Source organism: Varanus komodoensis, unplaced genomic scaffold, assembly GCF_004798865.1.
Source record: "Varanus komodoensis strain SLA01 unplaced genomic scaffold, ASM479886v1 scaffold17, whole genome shotgun sequence".
Lineage (NCBI taxonomy): Eukaryota > Metazoa > Chordata > Lepidosauria > Squamata > Varanidae > Varanus > Varanus komodoensis.
The window spans coordinates 23,240,158-23,256,473 of record NW_025335505.1 but is presented as its reverse complement, the minus strand read 5'-3'; the positions used below and the strand labels follow the sequence as shown (position 1 = coordinate 23,256,473).

At 43.2% G+C, this 16,316-nt stretch overlaps 1 protein-coding gene across 4 annotated transcripts in view; it reads right to left on the bottom strand.

Moving 5' to 3' along the window:
• MBOAT1 (membrane bound O-acyltransferase domain containing 1) overlaps positions 1 to 16,316 on the bottom strand; it is a 38,862-nt gene that overhangs the window by 11,946 nt on the left and 10,600 nt on the right. For 2 of the 4 annotated variants that reach the window (XM_044426427.1, XM_044426429.1), the window contains exons 2-7: positions 9,354 to 9,499; positions 8,922 to 8,999; positions 7,570 to 7,665; positions 4,659 to 4,714; positions 2,383 to 2,437; positions 492 to 675 (exon numbers count right to left, since the gene is read on the bottom strand). In XM_044426427.1, the coding sequence (XP_044282362.1) occupies positions 492 to 675; positions 2,383 to 2,437; positions 4,659 to 4,714; positions 7,570 to 7,665; positions 8,922 to 8,999; positions 9,354 to 9,499 (615 nt within the window). The remainder of the gene's footprint in view (positions 1 to 491; positions 676 to 2,382; positions 2,438 to 4,658; positions 4,715 to 7,569; positions 7,666 to 8,921; positions 9,000 to 9,353; positions 9,500 to 16,316) is intronic. The other 2 variants (XM_044426428.1, XM_044426430.1) reach the window with 2 other exon arrangements.

Below are 16,316 nucleotides of genomic sequence, written 5' to 3'. Positions count from 1 at the left end.
GAGGAGATTATTAAAAGATTGAAAGTGGCAATGAACCTACAGCACAAGCTGGGATAATAATTTCAATATGGAATTATAAATATAAATATTTATAATATTTTATTATATTTACAGTATATAAAGAATAGCTAAATCATGAAAGCTACCAAATTAGTTGGCTTTAAAAAGTAGATTAGGCGAATTCATGGAGAATAAGGCTATTAATGAGTACTAATCATGAAGGAAATCCATACTGTCATTGGTGTTTGAGTCAATACACCTCTAAATACCAGCCATGGGGGACCTGAACAAGAGGCTGCCATTGTTCTCATGTCCTGCTTATGGGCCCCCCATGGGCTCCTGGCAGATGAATGTGGGAACAGAATACTGGCCCAGGGAGGCATTTGCCCTGCCCCAGCATGTGTCTGCTTGTTCAGTCTGCTGTTGATACTGTTTTATGACAAAAAAGTTTGCAACATTTGAAAATAAATAGGTTGCATTTTATAGCTCACCACTGGGGAAGGATCAGGAAGTCTTTCATGACCCCTTTGTTTCCAGTTTGCTTCTAATAACTTCATCTGCACATGTCTCCCTTCGATGAAAGCGACGTAGTCCTTGTAATTGCTGCATGGACCTGCTAGGATGCTCAAGAAGTTGAGCTGATAGCTCAGGTACTCCAGTAACGAAGGCCTTGCTCTGTCAAAACAGGCAAGCTTTTACAGAAAGAGCCCAACCCTCTTCCTTTCTTTCAGAAGGAAAAAAGAAGACTTTAAATAGCAGTGTTTTATTATTTGACTCAATGTAGGTTAGACTGAGAAATACAAGATAATTACTACTTTTTATGCAGAAAGGCATAGTTCAAGGGTGCTTCCCGGTGAGGCTTTTTCATGCAATTGCCCTGCCTCACTAATGGTAATTTGGAGGAGTCCAGATACTGTCCTCATGTTTTCCTGCCACTTCTTCTGTCTTTTGCCTTTTCCAATGTACTATGTTAAGAAGCGAAGGCTAAAATACCCCCAGAATGCCTCTTGATCTGTATCACTACAAGCCCTTTGCTGGAAACACCCTAAGAAACATAGAAACAGAGCGAGTCAGAAGAGGCCTCCCAGGCCATCTAGTCTGACCCCCGGCCCCAGCCGGCTCTGCTCACGACATGCCCACCATGTGCAAACCAGCAGAGCCCTCAGGAAACTGCAATCCTGCCATACAGTGACCCAGTCTGCACTATCCCCATCACCACCATGGCTTGCTAATTTCCCTAACTTGCCGATTGCATGCTACAAGTGAGGAGCTTCAGTAATTTCATGGCTTCCTGTGTCATGTGGATTTAACCAAGATGAATTATTGCAGTGGCTAAGAAACCACCTAGAATCCATGGGCTTTTTTGTCCATGGGGGTTTTTTCTCACCATTTTAACTGCTGATTGTGATTTTATTGGTCTTAAACTGTTTGGTACAGGTGGAATGGTTATTATGCATTATTTTGTTATTGTTTTATCACAGCCTGTTAAATTTTATTGTTATACTGTTGCTTTATGACAAGCAAGGTTGTTTTAAATTTGTTCTTAAATAGCTTGTTCCTGATTTTTTAAAATATTCTGTAAACCGTTCCAAGAGCTTGTCCAATTAAATGGTATAGAAATATCTTAAATAAATAAAGTTCTCCTTACCCACAGCTACAAACCAACATAGCCAGATTTAAATGACATGAGAATCCACATTAACAAGGGTGATTATGCTAATTTCCCAGCTTGCAACCAACACATCTGTGTGCATGTGTGCATAAATAACTCAGGGTGGATTTGATTTAAATCACAATTTATATCAATAGTCAGTACGGCTAGATTTAAATCATGGTTTTCTACATGATTTGCAGCCATGCCTGTCTTATCCATAGGTACAGGAACTTCATTAAAATATTCCCAAACTGGATCTCTTTTACAGCCTGCTGCCATTATGTTTTCTCCTCCGGGGAAAGAATAATATGATGAACCTCAGGCTATACACAAAAAGTTCCAAAGACTTGTGGAGTATTCTGCTCAAAAGGTTTCACTTTTATTTTTACTGCTTGGCCCTCCCTCCTTACACTTAGCTTCTTCAGCAGATCTATTCTACTCTCAACAATCTTCTTCCATTCAGGGCATTTTTTGAAACTTAATACTTAAAAGACAAAGGGTTGATTCCCATGGGGAAACCCATCTTCAAAAAAAGGTAGGTCCCTGAACTCTAAAAAATATAAAAGTAACTCCAAAGTGCAAAGAGAATTACAATATCTTAACACTAAGAAAATTCAAGGTGTTGCATCACAGAAGTACTTGAACTATCCCACAAAATTATACTGTACATACAACAAGACAATTTCCCTTTTTTAGAAGATTAGATTCCTACAAGAGTTCTTCCTTACTTTATAGCAAGTTGAGATTGTTCCGCAGTTAGTTCTTCAGCCTTTCGACCTATTCCTAGTAAAAAAAAGTAGCACAAGAATCACATCAGACATTGCGGGGAGGAAAACAAAGTACAGAGAAAAATGAAATACAAATATGAGTAATAACAATGTTGACAAATTCTGCATATTGTCCCACTTTTATCCTTGCCCTGTTTTCTACAGCCTACCTCCTTTCATTTTTTTTAAAGTTACCAACCTAACAAACTGCTCTGACAGGAGTGCAAAATGCTCTTTCAGGCCAGTTGCAGATAAATTCTTAGGGGTCACATTCCAATGGTGGTCAAGGCTGAAAGCAAAAGGGAGAAAGCAAAAAGGGAGAGGGGCAAAAATACTACACATGCGCATACATGCACATGCCAGCATATGTGAGCTTAAAGCTTAGGAAAGACACTTCAACCATTTACAATGATGCAAAAACTGCATACAAGCCCCAAAACCGCAAAACAGGCTATGTCAGAAGAAAGGGGCATATGTTAGCTAGAAACACCAGAAGGCTGAATTTGGCTACTGGGCCTGAAATTATACATTCTTGCTCATTAGGGACAATGCCCACAATTTTCCCTCCTCCAAACAATGCAGGTTTGTTTCAGAGTTGTCTGGGGCTTCCATAAGTCCTCCTTTGTATTGCAACACAACAGCATGATCTCAGTACACAAGACACAATTTTGCCGTACTGGGAAAAAGCAGCTTTCTACACAGCTGTTTCCATTGCACTGGTGGAATGTACACAGAACGTTTCTCACAGGCACCTACTATATGGATGCAAGTTTATTTGGAGGAGAAAAGGTAGGGAGGGAAGGGAGAGTGCTGAAAAGTAACTTTTGGAATCCAAGGGCTCAAACAGGGATAAAAAGCCATTGGCTAAAGCGCAAAGGAAAGGGCAAGGCCAGAAAAGAAGGACTCACTTTGCATGATGACCAAATGCAAAATAACCATTGGTCTCATCTCTGTGGTGAATCCTTTGTGTTGTTGCTGCTAGCAAAGAGAGAGACGGAAAGAGATACGTCCAGTATGGGTACTTTTATAGTTCTCCATTTTACAGCTCCCCCCTCCTATTCCTTCCTCCACACTATATGTCTGTATAAATGAATCAGAGCACATGGGATGAAAAGATGCCAGCTGAAATCCCCGGAAAACCATTATGTTATTTATTATGTTTATACTCCACCTATTATTATTTCTTCCACTGGGCAGCTCAAGGTAGCTACATAAAGATCCCAGATGGTGTCCCATCAAGCCTGGACCTGATTCAGGCCTGTTTAGTTTTGACAAGGCGCTGCCTGCAAACCATTCCTGGGACCAACTAGAGGGGACAATATTGGGATAGTTGGACAAACAGTCGAGTGTGATAAGACAGCTTCCCATGGTGTAAGAGAGTCCATTGACCCAGTTTAAGATTACATTCCTGTATGTATCTAACCAGGAGTAAAGGCTCCACAAAACTTCTTTTTAAACAGATACACATGGGTTTATCCTGCATGCAGATATACCCTTTGACTCGTACCTGGCCAAGCCTACTGGTCCCATGCACTTCTCCATTCCAGAAAACTAGAACCTCTTTTGAATTACTGCTAAAGTGACATCTTAGCTTTATTAGGTTTTTTTTTAATGGGATTACTTTATGCAGTTCACATTCAACATCCACTGAATAGGCTGCAATTGATGAACATGAATAAAATAAATCTCAAGGATTTAAGGATTCCAAGACTTGTTTTTTTCCTTTTTTATCTATTATAGTCCTCCCTCTGCATCTCTACATAAAAACTAGAAAAGAATGAACACAGTGTTTAAAAATATTTTGATACTTCTGTTTCCAAGGAAAAAGAGTTTGACAAATGTTCTGTGAGGGGAAAAGAGCTTAAACAGTTTTTTTTAATTCTTCCATAAACATGACCTAGTTAACCAAGTCACTTAGCCAATGCAGCCAAGCATGAGAATCGTGACAACATACTTGGGATCTCCACAGTAAACCACCGAAATTAGTAGAATTAGTTATGACGCTTTCCGTCTCTTCTAATTATAATTAAAGCAGCCAAGCAAAAGAAGTGTTAAATAAGATCACATTTCCATCTACTTCAGCTCAGAGAATTATCATTTTTATTATTACAAGGAAAGGCGGACAAAACCATAACTATAAAAAGATGATGTAGGGCTTGACAAATGCAACAGAGTCTGGTTTTCCCCAAAGGTTGCCAGTATCTTTTTAGAGAACTTTTGTGGAAAAATTTCCTTACCATCATGCACCTGGAAGGCAAGGGTTGTAATCTTCTGGGTTACAATCATCAGTGGGCTAGAGTCCAATGTAGAAAACTGTGAGGATTTTATCTTACATGCTTCAAAACAAGATTATATATTTTTCACATGAGCACACTATTTCGACTTGAAAAAGCTCAGAGCTCTAACCTACTTCACAGGGTTGTTGTGAGGATAAAGCAGGGAAGAAGATTATATAAGCCTCCTTCAGGTCCTTGCAGGAAAAAGGTGGATATAAATATATGCAGCATACAGAGTTATTATCACCACAACAGCCCACTGAGATAGGTTAGGCAAGTTCACATCATGACTATAATACCTAAATTACAATATGAGACTGGGTCTCCTGGTCTAAGCCAAGCTAAGCCTGGTCTAAGCCAAGTCTTTCCCCTACACCTTATTTCCACATGTGTTTTAATCACTACCAGAGCAATCTTAAAACATAATTACTAAGGAGCATGCTTCACTGAACAGCAAGTGATTTTCTTCCAAGCTAAAAGGCATAGAACTATGTTAACACTATTTTAATTGTACTTGTACTGCAAAATATAACTTACAGAAAAGCACTTAAGTTGGTCAAAATGATTCAGGGTGCTTTATCACACAATGCAGAGAAATGCAATGTAGTACACAAACTATTGAGGACAATTAAGTAAATAGGAATTGTCCTTTATACATCAGAACTTGACTACTGTGAAGAACAGTTGGCAGGACTACCCTTGAAGACTGTTCACAAACTGCAGGATTGCTCCCTGACAGTCAGGGTCATCGCATACAATGCTCCAGAAAGTCTTGCTAATTTGTTTCTTGGGTTGCTTAAGGTTTTCTTGCAATTACTTAAGAAGTAGCTGTATTATATTGTGTATTTATGAGTGTTATGGTTTTAGTCGTATTTGTGCTGAATGTGAGATGTAACAATTTTGAACAGCTAAATAATATGCACCAATTCTAAATACTCTCCCACACATAGCTTAAGATGTTGAGTCTTACCCAAATAGCTTGGACCATGCACACCTTATGTCGCATTGTTATTTAGGCAATGTGCTCTGAGCAAGTGTGCCATGAAATTACGGATCACTCAGTAGTCATTGTCCATGGTCTCCCACCAGGTTCTGCCTTCTTCCCCCTTTGTTTAATTTCTATATGACACTACTGGGAGACGTTCTTCAGAGCTTCAGAGTGGAGCACCACCAATATGCTGAGGATACCCAGCTTTGTAGCTCCTTGTCACCATACACCAAAGAAGCAGTTACACTCCTTGAACTTTGCCTGGGTTCAAAAATGGGTTGGCTGAAGTTGAACTCATACAAGATGAAAATATTGTTAGGAAGTAGAAAATATGACTCAGGGACTACAATTCAACGAGTTCTGGGCCAGGGCTTGGGAATGCTCCTTGATCCCCCACTGTCTCTGGATCTTCAGATTACTGCAATGCGTGTATTTGCATAATTATACCTGGTGCACCAACAGCAACCCATCTGAAATCAGTCCGACAAAGCAACAGTTATCAGGGCCTTAGTTACACAACGCTGTGCCTACCACAATGCATTCTATGTGTTGTTACCCCTGCAGAGTATCCAGAAGCTTCAACTTCAAAAATGGCAGCTAAATTGCCAACCAGAACACAGGATCAGGACTCTGAAATGTATTTCACTTTATCTGAAAAACCTGCACAGTTTGCGAAGTGCTTTTCAGGCCCAATTTAAAGAATTGGTTTAAACTTAACGTTCAGGACAGGAGTCCCAATGTGGTACTCAAGAGCATCCTAGCAAAAAATGTTACTTTTTTTTTTTTGTTATGTGGACTTTTACGAAGTGCATACAACTTTCTAGCAAGAACACTTGGGCTTCAACAAAAGTCAACTAAATATCCAAACAAGCATCTATGTGCTGTATGGTCCTCAATCTACTGCGTTAAAATCGAGTGCAATCCATTTATAAAGAGACTTCACATGTAGTTCCCAGCTCCAGCTTCATTGCCTCTTTGGTAACTCTTCACCCAGCACAGTTCACTACATAAAGCTATTCTTGTCCTGAAAAATGTGTCCTTCCCTCAATGAATCTAGATGAACATTGTAACATTTTTGTTCCTTAGGCAGCTGGAATACTTATGAACATTCCATGAAATCACACCAGCTCAGCCAGTCAGTATCAGAATAACACAATATAATATAGTTGCAATGGAATGATAAGACTTCCATTTATCTGAAAATTATGCTCAGCAGTATTTAAGTAATTTCTGAGCATTAGTAAACCTCCCAAGATAGCTGAACTTAGCTTCAGGGATGCCTAACATGGCTAGCACTGGACAGAAGCAAAGCATAATTTGTGTGTTTAGTCTGGTTTGTACAAGCAGTCCCCAAGTTATGAACATTCAAGCTGCGAATAACCTGCACCTAATAATGAATGGCAATAAAGCCTATTAATTCAAAAATATTACTGCAGGAAAATTGTCTTCCTGAAAATGTTATACAAGAGTCTTCCTCAGAAACACAATCATCTAACTGTGTGAAGTTGTGTATCTGTGCAAGATCCTGAACCCCAGGCACCTAAACTTGGCATGTATACTAAGGAAACCCTAGAAAAGTGTACCTCAGGGTTATTATTATTACTATTATTATTACTACTACTACTGCTACTGACAATGCATTCATTTTAATTAATTTAAACATCTCCCTATGTTTGAAGCCAGTAGTACCATCTTCAGTCACTGGACGGCAGACTTCCTTAAACAGCACACTGCTTAGCAGTCCATACACACTGCAGCTGGCAGACAGCCAAGCAGCAGCGGTTCCTTCCTCTCCTGTCGAACAGGTGAATGGAGTGGACAGACTCCTCCCTTGGGGGCTCTGGGTGCATAGAATATATGAATAGAAGTATTATCACTACTTACCCAGAGAAATCTGTAGTGAGAATACCATAGTGGAATATGTATATCCGACTGATGTGGCATAATGTGAGATATCCCATAGCTACTATAAAAGAGTACCTAAAATCATATACATTTATTACATTAAGAAACTGCAACGAAAACACAAAACTGCCTCCCAATCGAAACTATCATTTTGCCATATCAAGAGGTTTGGACCTTGTAAGCTAATTCTCAGATAATTGCTATAGGTTACTAAAGTACAGCAAGATTCTTGTCAAACTCAACTTCCCCACCATGCTGCAGACAGCTTTAAAAAGTTAACAGCACAAATCAAAGTGGGGTTGTCAAGTGGGGGAAAGCAAAGTGCTGGATTTACTGCACCATCCAAAGCCCTGTTGGCTTATGTCAGTCAATGGAAAAGGTGGGGCTCCGGGTTTTCGGCACAATATGGCATTCAAGAAAATGCCTGGGTTCCCATGATGCAGCAACCCTCCATGGCTAATAAGTTGTAATGGGTGTGTCAGGGTGGCTTCAGTTTGGGTTATATGACACCCCAACAACCCATGTTTCACCTTTGATAAATTCCTGTGCTATCAAAACCGAGACAACATGACCCATAAGACAACTGGTTACAAAGTCACTTGGCAAAAGCAGAACTTCATTGGCAATTTTGCCAGGTGGCTACTGGCAACCACTGGTGCCAGCTACCCATAAAGTGCCCAAGGAGAACTTAGGTGGTGGGGCTGGCAGAGGTTTATCCCCAGGTATATGGGTTCTGTTTCCTGACCAAAAGAAAAAAAATCCCATTCTAAACACTGAGCTTTATTTCTGACAGCTGTTAAATTAACTGAACCCATGAATGTGGTGAGTCACACTTTCTGAGGTGACAGAATCTTGAGAAAAAAGAACAGAGGTCAGAGCACCCTTAGGATACTTGAATCCAACCCCCCTCCACACACACACACCTCTTACATTGCCACAAAAGAGGTAAAACAAGGTACAACTCCACTTTTGAGAACTAAGATCATTTACTTGGTAACATTTGATTGCTTGCCTTTTGACAGCTGTCAAATGGAACCAAAGGAGAAAATAAACTTACCTGCAGCCTCTGTGAAGCAATGCGCAGGATGGGTACCTACTGAAGCTTCATGGCTGAGTAGCAGCCATCCTAGATACACATTATTAGCCAAAATTGCCAGATAGCTACAATTTACCCACCCCAGCTTTAGTCACTACATGGCTAATAATAGATTAAATATGGGGTTGTTCCATGAATGGGGAGGAAAAGTACAAAGAAAAGAACCAGGAAGACAGGAAGAGAAAGGACAGTTATTTCAAGTAACATATTACTTTCAGTAGCCAGGTAATCTCACCTGTGGATATTGGGAATATTGGCTGTGCTCATGATGCCATAGCTTATTATCACGAGAACAAATATATGGATGGAGTACCTTGAAAACAAGAAGCACGAGTTTCATAGTCAAAGATTTATGACCAGAGAGGAGAAATCCTTTTGCAAAGTAACCAACTGAAAAGAAATAAGAGACAATACATGGCCCCTGCGTGCCTCTAATCCAGTGACTACAGTGGAATACACTGAAAAAGGATCCAGAAGGCTAGTTTGCTGTTAAATTGCAAGTTCAATGGAATATGCATCTTCTTTTAAAGCAGTATTTAGTGACAAAATATTTACATGTTTTTTAAAAGTGCATTAAGGATGTTATACTTGCGTGGTAAAATACTTTAATAGCATAGCATCTATTAAATAAAGCATCCATATTTTAAAAATGTTAGCAATTACTCACCAGCCGAAGCAGAAAACCGCAAAATACACTCCAAAAATGGTGGCAAATGCATGGCGAACACCAGAACTGGTATGACTGGGATTTAAGTACAAGCGAAACCAAAATGCAGCCAAGAGCGCAAGGAGCTGACAAGCAACAAAATTGACCTAAGGAAACACGAAAACAGATTTGAATCCAACTTGGTCACCCTCCTCTTCAACCACCAAGCAAGAACGCTGTCCCACGTTCCTGGATAGCTATGGGTATGTTCTCCATGCCACAGTGCAGAATGCTTTAAAAGAAGCGTGGGGAGGATTAAAAGCTACTTGCTCAGAAATACTAAGGCACTCATAAATCTCCCAGTAAGCCATTTCAATGAATGAGCTTTCAGTGATCATTCTTTATTGCAGTCAAAAGAAGCCTTATCACATTCTGGGCTGGATCCAGATTTACAGCGCAATCCTGTGCTTAGAAATACATCCCACTAAATTCAGTTGGACCTACTCCCAGTGCGTATTAGACTGCAGTGTAAGCTAATTTAACTTAGACCCCAGTGAAATCAATATGAAGAGTTATTCAAATGCCATGGCTTTTAATTCAAAAGGTTTATTTATTTATTTATTTATTTAAAACATTTTTATGCTGCCCCCATCGCAACGAAGCCTCAGGGAGGCTCACAACAGAAACAAAATATATAAATACATAAATAATAACAATATAACAATTTAAAATATTATTTAAAAACCCCCGGTGCATCTCGACTAAAAATGTAAAATCCTATAAATACAAATAATTTAACAATTAAAATAAGTTTTAAATAAAAAGGTCTTAGCCTGGCGCCAAAAAACAAATAATGACAGCGCCAGGCGGACCTCTCTGGGGAGCACATTCCATAGATGGGGTGCCTCCGCAGAGAAAGCCCTCCTCCGGGTACTCACCCTCCTAATATCATTCACAGAGGGTTCCCAGAGAAGGGCATCTGTTGCTGATCTCAAGGGGCGGGAGGGCATATATGGACGCAAGCGTTCCTTTAGATAACCAGGTCCCAAGCCGTTTAGGGCTTTATAGGTCATAACCAACACCTTGAATTGGGCCCGGACTTCAATCAGGAGCCAGTGGAGCCGACGGAGAACTGGGGTTATATGAGAACAACACTCAGTCCCCGTCAGCAACCTGGCAGCTCTATTCTGCACCAACTGAAGTATCCGGACTGTCTTCAAGAGTAGCCCCATGTAGAGCGCGTTACAGAAATCTAATCGGGAAGTCACCAACACATGTGTCACTGTCGCCAGGCAGTCATTCTCCAGGAAGGGATGCAGGTGATGTATCAGCCGAAGCTGAAGGAAGGCGCTCCTCACCACCGCCATCACCTGAACTTCTAGAGACAGCTCAGGGTTGAGGAGCACTCCTAAGCTGCGAACCCTGTCCTTCAGAGGGAGTGCAACCCCATTTAGGACAAGGCCCAAATCCCCCATCCCAAGGCCTGAGCCACTCACCAACAGGACCTCTGTCTTGTCTGGATTGAGCTTCAGTTTATTGGCCCTCATCCAGCCCATTACCTCAGCCAGGCACCGGTTCAACACAACCACTTCCTCACCTGGATTGGTGGAAAACGAGATGTAGAGCTGGGTATCATCAGCGTACTGATGATTCCGCAGCCCACACCTCCTGATGACGTCTCCCAGCGGTTTCATGTAGATGTTAAATAGCAAAGGAGACAAAATGAACCCCTGCGGAACTCCATGGCATAGCTGCCATGGTGCAGAGCCATAGTCTCCCAGCACCACCTTCTGGAATCAGCCGTTCAGATAGGAGCGGAACCACCGCCATGCGGTGCCTCCAACTCCCAATCCTGCTAGCCTATTCAGAAGGATACCATGGTCGATGGTATCAAAAGCCGCTGAGAGGTCCAGAACTAACAGGGATGCACTCCCCCTCTCTCTCTCCCTGCATAGGTCATTGTACAGGGCGACCAAGGCAGATTCAGTACTGTACCCGGGTCTGAAGCCAGACTAAAATGGGTCCAGATAATCAGTTTCATCCAAGAGTGCTTGGAGTTGTCCCGCCACCACCCGCTCTAGCACCTTGCCCAGGAACGGGATGTTGGCTACCGGTCTATAATTGGCGGCCACCTCTGGATCCAGGGATGCCTTCTTTAGGACAGGCCAGACTACTGCCTCTTTTAAAGGGGCAGGTACCCGGCCGTCTCTTAAAGAGGCGTTGACCACCTCCAGGATCCAGGTCCCAATCCCGTCCTTGGCTTTCTTAAGTAGCCAAGATGGGGATGGGTCTAGTAAGCAAGTGGTAGGGCGTACTTGTCCAAGCACCTTGTCCACATCATCAGGCCACAACAACTGAAATTCATCCATTAATTGTGGACTCGACGGCGTCGATGGCATCTCCCCAGTAGAATCTGATTCAATAGTAGAGTCAAGCTCGTGGCAAATCTGAGCGATTTTCTCCCTGAAATGCTTGGCAAAATCGTCACAGCAGGCCTTTGGGGGTGGCACAAGATCTTTCTTTGGGCCCGGATGTACCAGCCCCTGCACCACCCAAAAGAGCTCCACCGGACGGCATTGTGAGGAGGCAATGGAAACAGAGAAGAATTTCTTCTTCGCCATCCTCACTGCCACAGCATAGGCCCGATAGTGGGCTCTCAAGTGTGTTCGGTCAGATTCACCCCGTGATCTCCTCCACCTACACTCCAGACGTCTCCCAACCTGCTTCATTGCCCGTAATTCAGGTGTATACCAAGGAGATGAATGGGCTCTGCCAGGTGTGAGAGGACGCTTGGGAGCAATCGTGTCAATAGCCCTGGTCATCTCCTCATTCCACAGTTCAACCAGGGCATCGACAGGATCACCAGACTTGTCAACCGGAAAATCCCCCAGAGCTTCTAGGAATCCATCAGGATTCATCCGGCTCCGGGGGTGGACCAATACAATCGGGTCTGCACCCTTACAGAGGGAAAGGCCGCTCTCAAGCTCAAACCTTATGAGGAAGTGATCTGACCATGACAAGGGCGTCAAACTTAAATTCCTCACCCTCAGATCACCCTCTTCCTGCCCCGTCGAGAAAACCAGGTCCAGAGTGTGTCCACGTTCATGGGTCGGGCCAATGACGTGTTGAGACAGCCCCATGGCCGCCACGGAGGCCATGAAGTCCTGAGTCACCCCGGTTAGAACCATCTTGGCATGGAGATTGAAGTCCCCCAGGACCAACATCCTGGGAGTCTTCAACACCAGGTCCGAGACGATCTCCGTCAGCTCAGGCAGGGAGTCTGTTGGGCAGAAGGGTGCACGGTACACCAACAGAATCCCCAATCTGTCTCGGTCGCCCAACACCACGTGGAGGCACTCCAGCCCCGGCCTCAAGAGGACAGGAAGCCCCATAAGGGAAATAGAAGCTCAATAAACCAGAGCGACCCCCCTCCCCTCCCCTCCAGGCATGGTCGGTGCTGGACCAGGTACCCGGGTAGGCACAATTGTGAGAGGGAAACAACCCCCCCCCTCACCCGCCAAGTCTCTGTGATGCAAGTCTAGTCAGCCCTCTCATCCATGATCAAATCATGGATGAATGTTGCCTTATTTTGGACCAACCTGGCATTAAGCAGCAGCACCGACAGGCCCGGGGGGCAGTTGACAAGTCTACCTGGAACCCACCGGCTGGGGGAATAACCACAAAGAGGGACAGGTGTTAACCATCTGTCTCTCCTTCTATGCTGACCCGTTAGACCCCCAATGCCATAACGTCCATTGCCCATCACCACCCCGATGGCGGCGCCCCCGCGCTCCCCAGGCAACATCATAGTAAAGCACGAGATGCACCAATTAAAAGCAATCTAAAACCAACAATTAAAACCATTAAAAACATCCTACCATAATCCACTGTAACCCACCGCTAGCCCACAGATAAAACCAAACCACGGCCAAAGCCCCTGGCCAGCCCAGCCCCCCGCTCAGTCCCCGAACGGCCCCCAAACGGCGATCGCCCTTAGGCCGACGCCCTTCGGCCGGCAGCCCCGGTTGCCGCTAGCGCTTTGTGGCCTGCAGGGCCCCTCCCTGTGCCCCACCCCATCCCAGCACGTCTCTCACACGCACCAGGGGAAGCAGGCCGGAGCAGGGTCCTGAGCCGGTGGTCCTGGCCTTTGCGGCGGGGCAGCGGCAGCAGCGGGCAGCAGAGCAGAGGTGAGGTCTTGGCGACGCGGGCTCTGGGCGGCGCAGATGGAGGTGGGGCCATTCGGAGCGCTGGTTTCCTCCCGGGGGCCGGCCTGGTCACCGCCGGCACTTTGTGGCCCGCAGGGCCCCTCCCTGTGCCCCACCCCGTCCCGGTGCATCTCTCACACGCGCCGGGGGAAGCAGGCCGGAGCAGGGTCCAGGCCTTTTCACGCAAGGAGTCCAAGGTAGCTTACAAAGCCTCCTTCCTCTCCATTTTATCCTCACAGCAATCCTATGAGGTGCATTAGGCTGAGAGTAAACCTAGAATATTTTACATAGCTAAAAATGCAGAAAGTAAATGCATGCATTATAAAGGTCCCTTTGCTTTAAGGAGACAAGATTTGCTGCAGCTCTGTAAAATATACACACAGTGGAAAATCCAGGTTTGTCCTGCTTAATACATAAAATTGCCAGGAGACCATGCCGACAGCAAAGGTTGCAGTTATCCATGACCATGTCTCCATATGTCCAGTAGGTGGGAAAAGAGGAAAAAGGCCCATAACAGAATAGGGCCTATGAAGACAGATTTACCATTAGTGAAAAATTCCTGTACAACATAGAAAAGAGAATTGACCACATGCAATTAAAAGATCACTTAGCAATGAAAAAACTAAGAGATAAGAAAGAAATTATAACTCAGAGGGGGAAAGATTGTAATTAAACATCTATGTGAGGGAAAGGTGTAGCCTATTGCAAGCACTTCTTAGAATGGCAAAGGCAAGAGATAAAATTAGAAAGTTTGGATTGACTCCTACTACATTGTGGCTCAGCAATAACACTTGAAGGCCCACTGGGATCCACCAATCTCACACTTGGTAAGATCAAAACCTGCATGGCAGTTTGTCCTGATGTTTTCAGGGAGTGACAAATGCAAGGATAGCAGGAGTCATGCATTTGATGTTCTCTATACATCCAGAACGCTACTGGGCCAAGTGAAGACTTACTAATAGGAACTAAAATAATAAGGTGAGCGAGTTTTGGTTTCTTTTGGCTAACCACTACTAGAACTTTGAAGCACCTCAAATTTAACTTCTCAGATGTAACATAACAGATGTGTATTTCAGAAAGTTTGTAATAGTTTGGGGCAGTGCTTTTTTTGTAAGAAAAAAGGTGCCGGAACTCATGAAATTATTTACCTTTCTCACGTAGGCAAACACTATACACACACCCACACACATCAGTTGTGTAACAAAACATAATGGTCGGCACCTGCAGTAAGCACTCAGCGCGCGACTACACAACCAATCACAAGTTGAGCAGCGCCATCACAACCAGCGCAGATAAAGTACGCATGCATCAGACTCGACACACAAGCAGTTCACATGCACCGTTTTAATGATTTTGCCGCTGACCTGCTACGCTCGACAGGGCGATTCAAATCCACATGGACCAAACATCAAATTTTCAAAAGTTACTTTTAAAACTTGGAAAATCCATTGAAAAAAGGTGCTGGAACTCCATTCTGAGGCGTTCTATGACAAAAAAAGCACTGGTTTGGGGCAGGCATGACAACAAGCATATGAATGCAATATTTAGTGCACCACACATACTTGTTCTTCGAAGTATGGGGTTTATTTTACAATAGAAAAGTGCAGTCTTCTGAGGATAAAAATCTACATGATTCATTCAAAATTATTAAAATTAGTATACTACTTAATTTCATGCATGGTCTCTGATGGGGTAAGTCAGACTGCATTCTGGACTTCAAAGTAGTTTTCATCAGTGAGTTCTGGTGCTCTCCTTTGAAGGCTCAATAACATAAACTTTGAGATTTTAACTCTAAAATCATAACAGATGTTCTTTATGAATTTACCACTATGAAGCAGCTGAAAGAATAATCATTAATAGCCTTGTGGAGAAGCTGCAGAAAAGATTTTGAAATCAACAAAAATGTAAAACAGAAAATCTTTAACAATAAAGAGGGAGAATATTTAAAATTAAAATGATTTAAATTAAAAGTCATTATGGAGATGGAGAATTAAGTATTACACTGTATGTTAGTTGAGTCTGATATTTTAATTATTTCCCTTAATAATGTTCAGTTTTACTGGTGGATTGAATGAGCAGGAAGCTTTGATCCAGAGACAATTATATGTTTCTCAGTAACTTATACTGAACCTTTGAATAATGGTCATCTGTTCCAGAAGTGTTCAGTTATAAACAACCAAGTACTGCCACCATCCCACAGAGACTGCCTTCCATATTTGGAGATGGACGAGTCTTCCTTTGTCTTTCCAGTTGAAATGCCAGGAGGACCAACTCTCCACCACCTTCAACTTCATGTGCAGGAGGAAGCTCAAACTAGTCCCTACAACGACTGGTTTATTCTGTGTTTCCGCATGGCTCTGTTCACAAGACCACTCAAGCTTGCACATGTACGCACGGAACGACTAAGTCGGGTCTAGGGAAGCCTTGAACCAAATGTGTATATGCAAACAGCAGGTTTGTGCACTGCATGCTAACAAAAATAGAGAAGAGCTAAAATGCAGAACTCACAGACATTCCTCTTACAGGTTAGAGTATATTCTCAACATATACGTGCATACAGAAAAGAAAAAAGGCTTTGCTATGCATGCCAGCCCACTAGCACAGCCTTACCCGACCTGGTGGTCTCTAGACCTTTTGGACTACAACTCCCATAAGCCTCAGTCTTCAAGACTCAGTCAGCTTGGTCAGGAATGCTGAGGGTTGCAGTCCAGCACATCTGGAGGCAGTAGATTGAGGAACGCTCCCCTAGCACTTGGACGGGCATACTGGTTCTAAGAGG